The sequence below is a fragment of the Balaenoptera musculus genome, chromosome 10 (genome assembly GCF_009873245.2).
Source record: "Balaenoptera musculus isolate JJ_BM4_2016_0621 chromosome 10, mBalMus1.pri.v3, whole genome shotgun sequence".
In the NCBI taxonomy this organism is placed as follows: Eukaryota; Metazoa; Chordata; class Mammalia; order Artiodactyla; family Balaenopteridae; genus Balaenoptera; species Balaenoptera musculus.
Window position 1 is genome coordinate 82,888,980 of NC_045794.1, and position 16,648 is coordinate 82,905,627.

The following is a 16,648-nucleotide window of genomic DNA, read 5'->3' on the forward strand; positions in this document are numbered from 1 at the left end:
GGCACATATATACAATGGAATATTACTCAGCCATAAAAAGAAACGAAATTGAGTTATTTGTAGTGAGGTGGATGGACCTACAGACTGTCATACAGACTGAAATAAGTCAGAAAGAGAAAAACAAATACCGTATGCTAACACATATATACGGAATCTAAAAAAAAAAATGGTTCTGAAGAATCTAAGGGCAGGACAGGAATAAAGACACAGACGTAGAGAATGGACTTGAGGACACTGGGAGGGGGAAGGGTAAGCTGGGAAGAAGTGATAGAGTGGCATGGACTTATATATACTACCAAATGTAAAATAGATAGCTAGTGGGAAGCAGCCGCATAGCACAGGGAGATCAGCTTGGTGCTTTGTGACCACCTAGAGGAGTGGGATAGGGAAGGTGGGAGAGAGATGCAATGGGGAGGAGATATGGGGATATATGTAAATGTATAGCTGATTCACTACGTTATAAAGCAGAAGCTAACACACCATTGTAAAGCAATTATACGCCAACAAAGATGTTAAAAAAAAATTGTTTCGAGGTGCCATGAACCATGCCCATATAAGATAGCAAACTTAAGAGATAAATGCTGTGTATGTCCTGACTGCTTCACTGACTGGCCATTCCTGTCTCTCTCCCTCTCCTTGGGGTTCCCTATTCTGAGACACAACAATACTGAAATTAGGCCAATCAATAACCCTACAATGGCCTCTAACTGTTCAAGTGAAAGGAAGACTCAGTCATCTCTTACTTTAAATCAAAAGCTAGAAATGATTAAGCTTAGTGAAGAAGATACGTCAAAAGCTGAGACAGGCTGAAAGCTAGGCATCTTGCACCAAACAGCTAGCCAAGTTGTGAATGCAAAAAAAATATTCTTGAAGGAAATTTAAAGTTCCACTCCAATGAACACACAAATGATAAGAAAGCAAAACAACCTTATCACTGATAAGAAAGTTTTAGGGGTCTCGATAGAAGATCAAATGAGCCACAACATTCCCTTAAGCCAAAGCCAAATCCAGAGCAAATGAAGTCTGAGAAAGACATGAGAAAGCTGCAGAAGAAAAGTCTGAAGCCAGCAGAGGTTGGTTCATGAAGTTTAAGGAAAGAGGCCATCTCCATCACATAAAAGTGCAAGATGAAGCAGAAAATGCTAATGTAGAAGCTGTAGCCAGTTATCCAGAAGATCTAACTAAAATAACTAATGAAAGTGGCTACCCTAAACAACAGATTTTTCAATGTAGACAGAACAGCCTTCCATTAGAAGACAATGTCATCTAAGACTTTCATAGCTAGAGAGGAGGAGTCAACATCTGGCTTCAAAGCTTCAAAGGACAGGCTGACTCTCCTGTCAGCCTGTTAGGAGCTAAGGTAGCTGGTGACTTTAAATTTAAGCCAATTGTAAATCAACTACACTTCAATTTTTTAAATTAATTAAATAAAAATAAATTGAAGCCAATGCTCATTCACCATTCCAAAAAATCCTAGGGCCCTTAAGAATTATGCTAAATCTACTCTGTCTATGCTCTATAAATGCAACAGGAAAGACTGGATGACAGCACATCTGTTTACAACATGTTTTACTGAATATTTTAAGCCCACTGTTGAGACCTACTGCTCAGGAAAGAAATATTTCTCTCCAAATATTACTGCTCAGTGACAATGCACCTGGTCACCTAAGAACTATGATGGAGATGTACAATGAGAGTAATATTATTTTCACACCTGCCAACACAATGTCCATTCTACAGTCCACAGATCAAGGAGTAATTTCAACTTTCAAGTCATTATTTAAAAAACATATTTTGTAAGGCTATAGCTGCCACAGATAATGATTCCTCTGATGAATCTGGACAAAGTCAATTGAAGACCTTCTGGAAAGGATTCACCCTTCTGGATGCCATTAAGAACATTCATGATTCATGGGAAGAAGTTAAAATATCAACAGGAACAGGAATTTGGAAGAAGTTGATTCCAACCCTTATGGATTACTGAAGGGTTCAAGACTTTAGTGAGGGAATTAACTGCAGATGTGGTGGAAATGGCAAGAGAACTAGAGATGGAAGTAGAAACTGAAGATGTGACTGAATTGCTGCAACTCATGATAGACCTTGAACAGATGAGAAATTGCTTCTTATGGAATGGCAAAGAAAGTAGTTGCTTGAGATGGAAGCAACAGAGGATTTAGAATATTACACAAACTTAGTTGCTAAAGCAGCAACAGGTTTTGAGAGGATTAACTCTAGTTTTGAAAGAAGCTCTATTGTGGGTAAAATACAAAATAGCATTACATGGTACAGAAATCATTCGTGAAAGGAAGAGTCAATTGAGATGGGAAACTTCATTTTCTTATTTTAAGAAGTTGCCATAGCCATCCCAGCCTTCAGCAACCACCACCCTTATCAGTCAGCAGCCATGAACATCGAAGGAAGACCCTCCACCAGCAAAAAAAGATTACAACTCACTGAAGGCTCAGACGTTGTTTAGCATTTTTAGCAATAAAGTATTTTTTTATTAAGGTATAGTATAGTGTAGTGTAAACATAACTTTTATATGCATTGGGAAACCAAAAAATTCATGTGACTTGCTTTATTGTAGTGATCTGGAACTGAACCCACAGTACCTCTGAGGTATGCCTGTAAATAAATAAATGAATAAGAGAAAGTTTGATGAGGAATGGGATATTCACATAGTGTAAATGTACTTCCCCACAAAATAGTTTTTACAAATGGAAAAAGAGTAATTGTATATAGAGAAGTCCGACAGACACTAGTAAAAGCAAGTGATTAAAGAGAACATTATCAGAAATAGGACAAAATCAAAATCACATGCCATCTGATAGGATACAATGAAAAGAACACAGCATCCCCTCTGTGATATTCCTACCAAAATGCATGAGAAAACATCAGGAAAGCCCAAATGAGGGGCATTTTACAAAATAACTGGCCTATAGTCTTTGAAAAGTATCAAGGTCATAAAAGTCAAGGCAAGACTGAGAAACTGTACCATACCAAAGAAGTTTAAAGAGGTATGACAACTAAATGTAATGGGTGATTTTGAACTGGATCCCAATGATGCATACCACTGGCACACCTGAGTGGGGTCTGGGGGTTATTTCCTGATTTTAGTAGATGTACTGTGGTTATATTGGGAAATATCCTTGTCTTTAGGAAGTAACTAAATACAAACTAAGGTATTCTGGGGTGCTAGTACATTAGGCTGGCAACTTACTCTCAAATGGTCCAGGAAAAGAAACAGTTCTTTGCCTTGTACTTCCAGGTTTTCCTCAAGTATGTGATTATTTTTTTAATTTTTTAAAGAAAACTATTTGAGAGTATATAGTTCTATCTTCAGCTGTTAAAGAATTACTTAAACCTGATTCATGATCAGATTCAGATCATACACTGGTATGCAGTGGAAGATGAGAGCCAAATGTTGACACTGGACTAAGCCAAAGAAAAAGTTGAATTTATGAGCTTTCAGACCCTAGTAAAATTAGACACTACTATATAGTTAGCTATCATCCTATGTGTGCAATTTTTGTAAGGGCCTAAAGAAAAGTCTATTTTCTATCCTCCAAAGCACCATCATCACGGTAAATACGCAGTACACACCCTCAAAATATTTGTCAATTAATAATGCTTTAAAAAGAAAGATAAGGAAAATATTAATGACAGGCTTATTAGGAACCCATTAACCACATGGATTATAGCAGAGCACATACAACTCCAACAGAACACAATCTCTTTCTGTTCAAATTAGCTTCGTGAGGAATGTAGAAGATAAGAATAAAGGCTACATCTTTGGTGACCAGAACCACTCCTAAAAGTAGGCAGGAAAAAGTAATCTCTATCTCTGCAGTCAGGAAGACTGGACAAATCATCATCCCCAATGGCCTGTCTTGGTGCCTATACCATTAACGATTTAGGCTAAGACAATGTCCCTAAAGAAGTTACCTATTAAAATGCAAATATCCCAGAGTTCCCATTGAAATAAAGATACTCTGAATCTATACAATTATTCCTTGCACAGCCATTAATGTCCTAGTAATAATAATAATCATAACAGAAGCATGCATTTGAGTCCTATGTGACAGGCACTGTGCTAGGTACTTTATATAAATTATCTCTACTTCTTACAACTCTACAAGACAGGTATTATCATTTCCACTTTATAAATAAGGAGACTGAAGCCCAAAGAAGTGGAATAACTTGCCAAGGGCCAAAAATCCATTCAATAGCAGTTTTCATTCAATCCCAAGATTCAGACTTTTTCCATTACATCTTGCTGCTTCTTTCTACTATGCCATTTGCTGTTTTTGAAAATGGAGATCTAAGGCATGAAGGAATAAAATGTAATATAGGAAACTTTCTTTGGTACAGGGTAAAACTGAATGAGAGTTCTGAGTTCCAGATAAAAGAAGCCAAAGAATGCCTCATAACCAAGACAGAAAGAAAGGCTCTGAAAAGGGACAGAGGTACACAGAAAGAGAGGAGGTGAAGGTCCTAACTGCCTTGGTTCCTTGGTTTTTCTACACAGCCTAACACTAGACTTGATGAGGTCCCTGAGTTGTTAATGACCTCAGTTAAGAACTATGAGCTCAGATTTATCAGCTTGAAAGAGATACATTATAAAGTTTATTAAGTGAGGACTATGGTGAACACTTTATTTTCCTCCTTTTGTAAGAGGGAAGAAATAAGGAGATATAAATCACACCCATCTGAATCACACCCATCTGACAAGTTGTTAGACCACCTTTGAAGACAACAGAAGTTATATAACATCAAGTGTCTAAGAAATTTTGGATAAAACAATTTCACCCTGTTTAAGGTGAAAATGATGACTGACAAAGAAATATTTTAAAACATCTTTGACTAACTTAACATTGAATTCAGTTTACTGTTTACATGCCATCAAGAAACGAATGTAGGACTTCCCACTGGACCTACTTAACCACTGTAGGTCCAGTGGTTAAGACTCCGCACTTCCACTGCAGGGGTCGCAGGTTCAATCCCTGGTGGGGGAACTAAGATCCTGCATGCCACACAGCACAGCCAAAAACATAAAAATAAACTTAAAAAAATTTTAAAACTTGATAAATAAAAAAAAGAAACAAATGTAAAGCAAAATACTGCCTATAATGTGAAACTGTATGATGAGCAAAAGCAAAAATAATGAGAACTATGCAAGATCTGAAATACGTTACTATATAATTTTGTAGAAAATGTACTTTCTATTTATATACTGGAATCATATTGGCATTTTCATATTTTAACCAAAGACATACATTGGTCCCTATGGAACAAGGAAGCAACATGGACAATAAAAAGATCTCTGGGATCAGAAAGACCTGGATTTGAATCTTGGATCTGTCACTTACTAGCTTTGTAACTTTGGGCAAGTTATTCAATTTTTCTGCTCTTTTACCCCATATATAAATATGGAGTTAATAATAAATACCTTTCAGAATAGTGATTCCACTTCTAGAAATGTATATTAAGAATATAATTGTATTGAAAAGATGATTTGTATAACAATGTTCATCAAAATATTACTTATAATAATAACAAGTTAAAATATCCAAGTATCGAGTATTAAGGGAATGTTTAAGTAATGGTATATACATCACCAGATCAGTGGTTCTCACACTTTACAGAGTACACAGCAATTAAACTAGGGAAGCTTGTAAAATGCATATTCCCAGACCTTATACCCAAAAATTCTGACCTAGTAAGTCTGAGATGGGAATAGGAAATGCATATTTTTAACAAACGACCAGGAGTGATTCTGATGGAAGAGGTCTATGAAAATTCTGCATTAAATGGAATACTATGGTGTGATAAAAAATGATTATGAAGACTTTGGAATAACACTAAAAAAGTTTGATATATTACTAAGCGAAAAATTCAGGATTCAAACTGTACACTCTATCTAATAGCAACTACATTAAACATACATAGGAAAAAGTTATTTTAGCAATAGGATTGGAATGATTTTTACTCTTCTACTCAATTTTCTGAAACACAGTCATGCTATTATCATAAATGAATAAGTAACATATCAAAATTTGAAACAAAAAGTCAATGGATCTCCATGGCCTTCAGATTAAAATTCAAACTCCTAAGGGCAGCACACAAGTACTTCAATCCCCAGACTTACCTCATATCCATGCTCTGTAACAAACTACTTCTAATATCCCACATTATATATATTCTACATTTTCACACACAATTATTAAATATACTGTTCCTTTTGCCTGAAACACCCTTCCTGCAAATTGTCAACCTGACAAACTCCTACTCATTCAACAAGATTCAAGAATCACCTCCTCTCTAAAGTTTCCCCTGACAACTCCTCCAAACAGGCTAAAGGTATCTCCTCCTTGTTCCTGGCATTCCTGTAGCATTGCTTGAGACTTCCATTACAGCACATATCACACTGTATTAACTCTTTGTTAAATATTCTCCCATTATTCTACAGGTACTTGTTTGTAATTCTTCACCTTCTCCATTATGTCTCCAAAGTTTCTATGAAATTCAGAGTAACAGACCACTCTGGTCACTAGCCAAAGCAAGCCAACAGGAAGCAACTCTGTTCTAGGCTACTCCACCACCACGGAGTTTACCATGCCAAAGAACATCTCTGCATAATTCCTGCAGCTCCCCACAAACAAACTCCCACTCACTCCCATGCCTCCATACTAGAAGTAAAATATCTACACAAAACAGGGATAATTCTCTAAGTAAATATAGCAGTTTTTTAGTATATTCAAAACATAAGATACTAAATTCAGCATATTTATATGCTACATGAAACATTTCAAATGCAGATTAGTAACTAGAGGTATCAAACAAGGATTCAAAGTGGCTAAATACTAATCTGGGGGGGAAAAAAGAAAAAAAGAAAAGAAAACTTTAGTGTGGAAGAATGCTAATTGGGATCCAGGGGACAGAACTTCAAACACCTCCCCAGTAGTAAAACATGGGTTTATGAAAAAACCTACATATTGAGTAAACTTACAACATGAATTTTTTAATAACAAGAAAATGGATGTGGAAGAATTTGAATCTAAAACCACATTAGATATTAAAGCTCTTATACAATTCTATTCTATATCTTTGTTATAATAAATGAAAACATCTTAGGAATAATTTCCGGAAATAGGCAAAATATATACCATATGCTGATACCTAAGATCAGTATATAACAGATATCCAATAAAAAGTTCTAGGGACTAATCAAGTAGCAAAAAAAAAAAAAAAAAAGGATTTTCCAGCACCAGCCCTATGCTATCCTATTTCTCTTGACTCCAATCAAATCCCTTTCCCCTTCTACAGCACCAGCCTTGTAAGAAGAAAGGATAAATGACCACCTTTATCCAACCCAAACTTGAAAATCTGAAAAATCCATTCCATCAACTCTGCCATTAGAGTTCCATAGCTTTAGTATTTTGGCCTAAAGTTTTGTTTCCTCTTTAAATGAAAATACTAAAAGAGCTTCCTCTTCCTAAAAGCCTTTACCAGTCAATCATACTTCAGTATGAATTGTCAGCACCCACAAATAATTGGTGGTGGTGGGGTAAGGTTAGGAAAGGCACAAGGGCACTGAGTCCATGACGTGTGAGGAGAAATTAACATTGAGATATGCAGGAAACTAGAGATGATGAAAGCAAACTCTGTAAACGCCACAATTTTGAAGGTCCAATTTTTGTTCTTCTTAATCTACTTGTCACTATACACAGCCCACCCCAACTCTACTCCTCACACAAAATCTGCTACTCTTGGAGAGGGACAGTTGGCACAAAAACTAGAGGCAGGTTGAACCTGTACTAATTAGAATGGAGAAGAGACTTCCTTTCTAGAAAAAGAAATTTGAGCAGGAAGGGTTAGAGGAAATGGGGTGCAGGGAACAGAAATATCAAGCAGGCAGCAAGAAATGAGGTTGGCTGTTTATGCCCACAACCATCAGTCAAGAGATGATCCAATTTAAGGGCAACAAGTTTAGGCCAATTGTTTCAGCTCACTTAACTAGAAGTAATTAACCACTTTAATTAAAGCTGCTCTCACAACACAATAGAACCCAGACAATTCTACAGCACAACTGAATCAAAATTCATTTTATAGACAGATTCGTAAAGATATGCTGTTAAATAATAAAGCACTATATATAAGAAACACTCTCAGAGGTGAACTTTGGAGATTACAGTAGAAGGAAATGAGGAAAACAAAATTTATCCTTTGGCCATATATTTTGATTCACCCTCAAAAAATCACACAATTGCAAGCCTCACCCAGGTTTAACACAAATGTAGAATTCACCTGCTGTCCTACTGACACAAAAGAAGAAAACCGGACTCTAAGAAGAGTTCTTAGACCTGTGTTACACAAAAAAATGCATTGGGCTGTCAACTGGCATTGTGCCTCTGGCTGCCATATGGTTTACATGACCATGTCATCACAGACTAGAGAAAGAACTGGCACACAGATGAGTCTTCTGTGTAAATTCCTGCTTTTTCAAATGTAAGATAATCTCTCATATCAACATATAATGAATAACCAAAACTCATCATATTTTAATTAATTAAAACCATGCTGCAATATGTTCAAAATGGAAACCAAAGACACACTGAAATGCATTAAATGTTAAATAGCTTCAGGTTCTGTAGGTTGAAATTAATCTTTTCTAACCCATGATTTGAATTATAGTCAGCTTCCATTTCTAGTTAAATACTCAGGAAAATGTTCTAAAATAGCCTCTTTGAAAGAATTTTCCAAAATTACCTCAAATGCGTAATTAAGTAAATTATTTCAGTATACAACTGAACTAATCAAATTGTGTTTACTGTCACCCGAGAGGTTAAATTGCCAAGGTCAGTAGGCACACTACTGAATACTGTAAGTTTCCGCATTAATGTCAGTGAAGACCTACTTCACTCATCTGCAACTGTAAGAAACCACTGAGATGCACCAGGAATTGGGCGATGTAAAAACGGACAGGTTGAGTAGTCACCAGCTGGTTGTCCTAATTCCCTGCTACACATCAGCCTCACAGTTTTGAAGAGGGAGCTGAAAACCCTTTAGTTGAGAAAGAGGTCAATACCAAAATTCCCTCTCCTCTCTCCTCACTCCCCATCATGCAGCTGGCACTGTTCACTCTGGCAGACACAGCTCCCTGAACATAATGGTGCAATCACCACTTCAAACACCATTACTATCTAAAATAGATAACCCACTTGCAACTTGACTATTTTTATAGATATAACATTTCCATGCAGTTTAACTGCTCTATTTGTGATTTATTCCATTTAACTAATACAGTTTCCCTGGAAATGAGTACCTTATATCAGAGTCCCAATAACCACAATTGCCCAAATAGTTGTGAAAATTACAATACTTCCAAGTTGCCTCTTATCTCCTTGTATCCCTCACCAAAAACTTCATGAACTGAATCCTGAATCTGAAAAATTGATAAGCTCTCTGGTTTATATACCTTTGATAACACGAAGATTATTTTTTCCTCAGTTCTTACTGATATACTTCTTCACATGGGAGTCTTGAGAACTGGATTCCTTATGTTCAACAAGAATTTACTAAATACACTTTACATAGTATTCGACTCTTTGAGGCATTAAGAAAATCAAGTAAATTTGAGGTATTAACAAACTTTTTACTGCTTTATCAAAGTACAAATAATTCTTAATCTAGACTAAAAAAGAAATAATTTAACACAGTTTAAATGGGAATTATTTTTGTTTAGATTAAAAGGTAGTTATGCCAAAGAGAGATGTTAAAAAGCTCTGCAGCTGTCTCATGAAAGATATGTTAAATAAAATGAAATTTCACATATAATATGAAGGAAGAAAAGGAGGGAAGCAACTCAATTTGAGTACTCTAATGAGCTCTGATGAGCTCAGATTTTTTTAAGGATGAAAGAGGGTGGCGAGAAGTAAAACTGAAAACAAACACAAAAGTGAAGTTGTACACTTGCCCTAGAAAAAGGCTAATGTCCTTTTCAGCTAAGTTTGAAAAAAGGAGGGAAGTAATAGAAGTTCACTGCTATGACAGCTAATGTAACTTTAATCTCTCACAGAGTAAAACTGTGGATGGTTTTAGACCACAAGAGAATTTCCTAAGACATCTAACAACAACAAGAATCTGATTCTTCCCAACATCTACTTTGCTCTTATCCCTGGTGAGAATCATTTTCAAACCAGAAAGGATAAACAAATAATGCTAGGAGATTACTGAAGCTCCAAAAAGACAGAGATCATAAGAGACACTTAGCTGCTTTAAATGAATCTAAGTATCCAGACCCAAAAGAATTAGAAGCAAGGGGGTAGAAGGAATTTGCACAATACTAGGCATCATCAATGGTTCGCTATCAGAAACAAGCTATAACAAAGTAGCCTAATTTTCGTGGAATTTATAGACTTACTACTACAGGGGTAGATCAAAGGAATGACAAACAGAACATAATGTGAATATAGAAAGGCAATAAAATACCTCATAATATTCAAACAGATATATTGGAGAGAAACAGCTGGCTAATAGTTCTGTTAAGTGGCTTCGATGTTAGTAGGAAGACCAAGCATAAAGATTGCCATTTTTAAATTTATACCCATCTGAAGAGAGGTTCTTTAGAGGTTTTCATTACACAATACATGTTCGCTGTAGAATATTGGAAAATGCAGATAAGCCAAAATAAATAAATTAATAAAGATCACCCACAATTCCACCATTCAACAAAGAATACTATTTACATTTTGGTGTTTATCATTCCAGACTTCTTAATGTACAGTATAAATGTTCACACACACTTATTCTTTGTTAAAGAAAAGGATCATACTACAAATGCTGTTCTGTAACTTTTTTTTTAATTCAAATATATCAAGTCCCAGTATATTCTATACTGGTCAAATGACACCTAGTGCATTTTGTTCATTTCTGGTCACCACATTTGAAGAGAGTCATTGAAAAATTTGAGAATATGAAAGAAGAAAAAGAGGGTAGTGAAAAGTATAAAAATGTAAGTTCTTACCACCTATGCTCTATTGCCACATGACAACAGGCTGCTAAAATCTTGGGGAAAAAATAGATTTATAAGAAAACAATATAGCTAAATATTAGCTAAAGAACTGCCCTGGCTACTTTGTATTGACTCATAAAGCCAAACTAGTACCAACTGCTGGAAATTACAGGGAGGTGAATTTCAGCTCAATAAAAGATGAATTTTTTTAATTATTAGAGCTGTCAAAAATGGAATGGATGGATCTAGCCATTGCAGGGTTTAACAGAACTGGAATAACTGGTAAAGGATGTTAGAGGTAAATTCTCTAAGTAAGAAGTTGGATGAAAAGGCCCCTTTCTATTTTAAGATTCTGTGGTTCTAATGGAAAACTTACTACAGAAATTTACCCCTAGTATAATGTGAAGCCAAACCGTTAGTAATTAAGGCCTTAAGACAGAGAGTCAACAAAATGGTAAGGAAATGGAGATACTTAGTCTTGATAACGAAAGTAGGAAGAGGTGGCACTAAAGACTTTAAAATTGTTGAAGCATTGTTACATAGAAGTCGAGATTAAATTTATTCTGAAAAGCTCCAAAATTTAAAAACTAAAAACAAAATGTAGCAGTTCAACAAAGGAAGATTTCAGCTCAATGGAAGGGAAGGGAAGGTTTACTAATAAATTAGAGCTTTCTAAAATGAAAAAAAAGAAGAAATACAGTCAAGTGCTTTAAAGCTGTGTGAGAAATAACAGCACAATGATGAACACCAATGTACATTAATTTCTTTATACCTCATTTAATCCTTACAACAGCCCTATAATGATAGGTATTATTACTATTTCCACTTCATAGAAGAGCACAGTGAGGCTTAGAAACATATTTATATTTATTCAAGGTCATTTTTACTATTGCTAAAACTCACAGTGTCACCCAAACATACCTGATTCCCCATCATACAGTTACTGCTCACTTAGTAGGTAATATGTGATCAAAAGCATCTTCAGGAAAGTCTTTATCTACTGATCCCTCAAAGGGCAGTCATGAGTTGTTTTTTGGGTTTTCTTAAGCAAAAAAAAAAAAAAATTAAGGATTTTTAAATTAAATTATTATTCATAGCAAAAAGGTGTTCAGATTAGACTATCTAATTGGCCATGTACCTTAAACTTTTGCAAATAAAACAGATTCAATGAGTAAGACTTAAGACGCGGTAAGGCAAATCTGAATCACAGAACTTAAAATCTTTGCCATTACTAATTATGTGACCTTAGGCAAGTTCTTAATCTTCCTATCTCTTTAGTCCTTCATCTGAGAAATGAGGACCAACATCTTAAGGTTGATACAAGAATTGAATGAGATGACACACACATTTAGCACAGGTTCCAAACCTATTACTACACAACACAAGTAATAAAGTAGGGCAGGGAAGTACCAAACCTATTCCACAATTCATTCCAAAATAGTTTAAAATTTTGAAGTGTCATTATGTTTGAAGGAAAAGGGATAATTACCTATTATCCTGTAAATAAACTTTTGATGACAATCATTTGTGATATAAAGTGACAGCTAAATAAAATGTGCCTTCTTAGGAATTTCATTTTATGCAAAGGATCACCCAAAGAATATAATTTCAATTCTCATTTTCCTCAAAGGCGCTGTTTTAGTTATTTATTCAGTATGAGATAGATAAATGCAAGTTTAAAGGTTATTGGTTTTGATTTTGATGTTTTACAGCTTGGTTCAAACTACTCTAATGAACACATTTTTTTTTAGGTTTTTTGTTTTGTTTTGTTTTGTTTTCTATGTGCATTCTCATTGTAGGGCTACTATTGCTACCTCTGACAAAATCAGCAAAAGAGAAAACCTCTCATTCAAGAAGTACATTGGGGTCAAATTTTTGATGTTTTATTTATGTTTACCAACATTAAATAGTTGCTATTCTATTCCTAAAATTTGACATCTATTCTTTTTTTTAAATGGCACAACTGAGAAGGTATTTAAAAGATGTTTACCTTTAAGTTCTATCACAAAGATAAGCTTTTTAAAACACCATTACTCTCAATGAAATTAACCAAAATTCTCACTGTTCTCAAAGAATTCTTTGGTGTTTTTCCAAAGAAATTGATTATTTTTAGAAACCTCTTTCAGGATATAGGTTTCTAGCCATAATTATTTTTATCACTGATATGATCCACTGGCAAACATACTTATTTTACCTGCAATTTAAAACTATAGCCAAATAAACTGCTTCTGTATACACTACCTGTGACTAAGGGCAAGTACTAGAGCTATAATCTGAAATATGTGCACATTGTCTACTTGTGATTTTTTTTTTATGACTTCTAAGCTCTTTACATGCCACAGTTGAAAACCATAAGTACTTAACTTTCTTTTGACCCTTACTTGTATCATCAGTAAAATTAGAAATGATAAATGATACTCTATTCTTTGTCCAAAGTATAGAGCCAAATGAGAAATATACAAAGAAATTTGAAGTACATGTTTTAAAAACATATTTCAATTTGATACTTGTAAAAATTTTTTTGGAGGATGTGATTTAGCTCTTTGGCCAGTCTTTGTAGAAGAAGACATACATACTCACAAGAGCAATGACATCCAAACTCAGTCCTTTACCTTACATCTCCTTTCCCTCATATCTCCTAAAGAGAGCAATCTGGAAGGGGCTGGCACTATTAGATTCAAAATCCCCGATGGAGTTACAGAGAGCAGAGCTATTTTGAAAAATTAAAACAGTGACATGGCAACAGTCCAGATAATAAAATGAGTCAAGGTTCTACAGGACGTAGAAAAAATGAAAAGAAGTGCCATCTACTTGTGATTGAAAGTGAAAATTACTCAACAAGGGAGTACACACAAGAGGCATCACTTCTAAGACTTAATGAAAAAAAGTCCCATAAATATTCATTGTTCTGAAGTGAACTGTCATTCCAATAAAATGTCACTGTCAACAAATATAGATGATCACGTGGAGCTTTCTAAAATCCTATCAACTATATTCCAACTAAAGTCATTACACTGTAATAGAAATATTCTCATTTACCCTATTGGCCAGGACTGTAAATAACTGCTTTATCTGACCACCACAACATATGAAAACTTGTGTAAAGAACACAATGTCATCACCCAAAAGTTTGTATTAAGCACCTGTCAAGAGTAGCAAGAAACAGTTTTTAAAAACCAAGAAAATCACTTGAGCTTAAAAAATTTTTACAAGTACAGTTGAGCTGTCTAAGAGATGTTTTAGGGTGAAGATATGAATGATGACTGATGCCTCCAAAAATATCCAGGGTAAACTGAATAGCCATGATTTTAGAAACTAAATAGCTTTCCTTGAATTTTATCTAGTGAATATTCTTCAGGCTTCCTCCCTCACAACTGATTTCATTTGCCCATCAATTCAACTTTTGTTTTTTCAAATATGCAAATCAACCCTGCTATTTCCAAGGTACTGCCTGCTGAATAAAGACCTTGACTTTTTTTTAAATGTCATCTTAGAAAGATTCTCCAAGCAATATTAGTCTCACCTGGAACATCTTCCCATTAAAAGGCCTCTACTATATTCCATACACACTTTCCCAATCCCGACCTGGCATCCTTCATCCTGAGATATAATAACCAAGTTTCACTCAGCCATGTCCAGGTGGCTGAAAGTACTGCTGGGGCTGCCTAACCTGCCTCATCAAGTTTTACACACACCCTGTACTGATGACATCTCATCAGAAGGCTCACTTTCTTCATTTTGGGGGATCATATCCCACAGCACAGCAAATGCCTTCTGCAAGAGAAGGGTAGCAGCAACCAAAGGCTGTGGCTTTTGCAGAATAATTGCACGCACGCAATACTTCTTTGCCAATTTCATTTAAGTAGACAAAAAAAAAAAGGCCGGGTTCGAAGCAGAAAATATATAATAAACACTGACGTAAAGCGGGTGAAACGCAGAAATTCTTCCAGCAACACTAGTACATGTATAAGTTCTGCACCACAGCTCAGAGAAAAGTAGCTACCGACGCATTGATGGAAGGCTATCTTAAAATTACTCAAAGAATCTAAGGCATCAATCTGACCGGGAGGTGCATGCCTCCTCTCCATACACACATTCTGTTTTCCTACCTAATTTAAGAATGAATCGCTGGCAGCCACCAGGTGCAATAACCATGAGGAGCAGGACGTATCCATCACAATGCACAACGAGGTGTGCAGACCCGGAGCCGGTTCCAGTCCTTACCTTAGCAGATTAGACAGGGGCAGGGGTCCGGATCCACCGCCCAGGATCCCTCCTTTCCTGCCAGACAGGAGTTTCTCTACCAGAGCCACATTTCCAGTGCGAGCAGCTTCCAACAGCTCCTGGTCCTTCCCCATGGTCTCTCGCCGACTCCCTCACAGAGTCCTTTCCCCTTCGGGTCCTCCTCCCCGCCCACCCCCACTGCCCCCAAATCCAGGGCCCTCCCCGCCCCACCCTAAGATAATGCCAGAGCTTCAGCACCGGGAGATGCGTGCAGCCCCCAGCCGGGGACACCACTCTCCGCTCCTCTTCGGGGCGCAGCTTTCACAATGAGAATCAGACCATGTCTTGGAAGAGGGTCTGGCCGAGCTGGGAGCCGCGACGCGCCCTCACAGCCACTCCCCTGAATTCCCGAGGCCTGGTTCCCGCGGGTGGGGCGTGAGGGGGTGGGGACCGGGGGTGCTTTTGAGGAGCGGGAGGAGGATGGGGAGGAGTGAGGAGGTCGGAGGAGGAGACGGAGACCGTCCTCGCCTGAGCCCGAGAACCGCGAACGCCCGCGGCGGCGGCGGCGGCCCGCGCGCCCTCGCGCCCCGGCCCGGGTTCTCCTCAGCTTTCGCGCCCGGCCCACTCGGCGGTTAAGGCGGCGGCGTCCGCGGCCCGCGGCGGAGAGAAGCACGGCGGCGGCTGCGGCTGTAGCGGCCGCGGCCCGCGCCGAGGCCGGACGGTGAGGACGAGCCGCGGCGGGCGCGTGCCGAGGGCGGCGGTGGCGGAGGCGGCTCGGGGATGGGATAGGGAGGGCGGACGCCCGGGTCCGTCGGCTGCGGCGGCGGCAGCTCTGAGGCCTGGCGCCCGGGGCGGCCGGCGCGCGGGGGGGCGTGTGCGCGCGGGCAGGTGCGGCCAGTGAGTCCGTCCCGAGTTGGGGGGGGGGGCGGGGGGGAGGTGGGGGCGGGGCGCCGGGACGAGATTCTCCTGGTTTTCGTGGGCGGGGACCCTCCCTCTTACAGTCTCCTTGGGAGAGGTTTAACCGTGTGAGGACTGGAGTTCTCCGGGCCGCTGCGACTCCTCAGCCGCGCGGGCGCCGGCGCCACGCCTCGGGTCAGTCACGACGCGTGAGGAAAATCCTCCATGTCCGGGATGGGAGGCTGGTGATGCTGGGAAGGAGCCCTTCTGCCACCGCTTCTGTCGGTGTCCGGGTGACTGGACCGGTTTTCGTCCTTCCGTTTACCTCCCGAGACGACTGAGACCTGCGCTTGCTTAGAAAGAAGAGGTTTGTTTTCTTCTAGTTTCTGTGACACTGGCCACTGAATGGTTTGTGACTGTTGCAGTTTTTCTAAGGTCTTTAATCAGTCCTCTATTTCAGTTGGGCTTTGAGGATCTGCTGACTTGTGAAAATACCAGGAAAAAGGCTCTCAT

At 38.2% G+C, this 16,648-nt stretch overlaps 1 protein-coding gene across 1 annotated transcript in view; it reads right to left on the reverse strand.

Moving 5' to 3' along the window:
* Positions 1 to 15,398, reverse strand: part of LOC118902195 (ankyrin repeat and sterile alpha motif domain-containing protein 1B-like) — a 191,366-nt gene extending 175,968 nt beyond the window's left edge. Inside the window, exon 1 of the mRNA XM_036866282.1 lies at positions 15,239 to 15,398. Within this exon, the coding sequence (XP_036722177.1) occupies positions 15,239 to 15,372 (134 nt within the window). The 5' untranslated portion in view covers positions 15,373 to 15,398. The remainder of the gene's footprint in view (positions 1 to 15,238) is intronic.
* Positions 15,399 to 16,648: the final 1,250 nt, after the last annotated feature.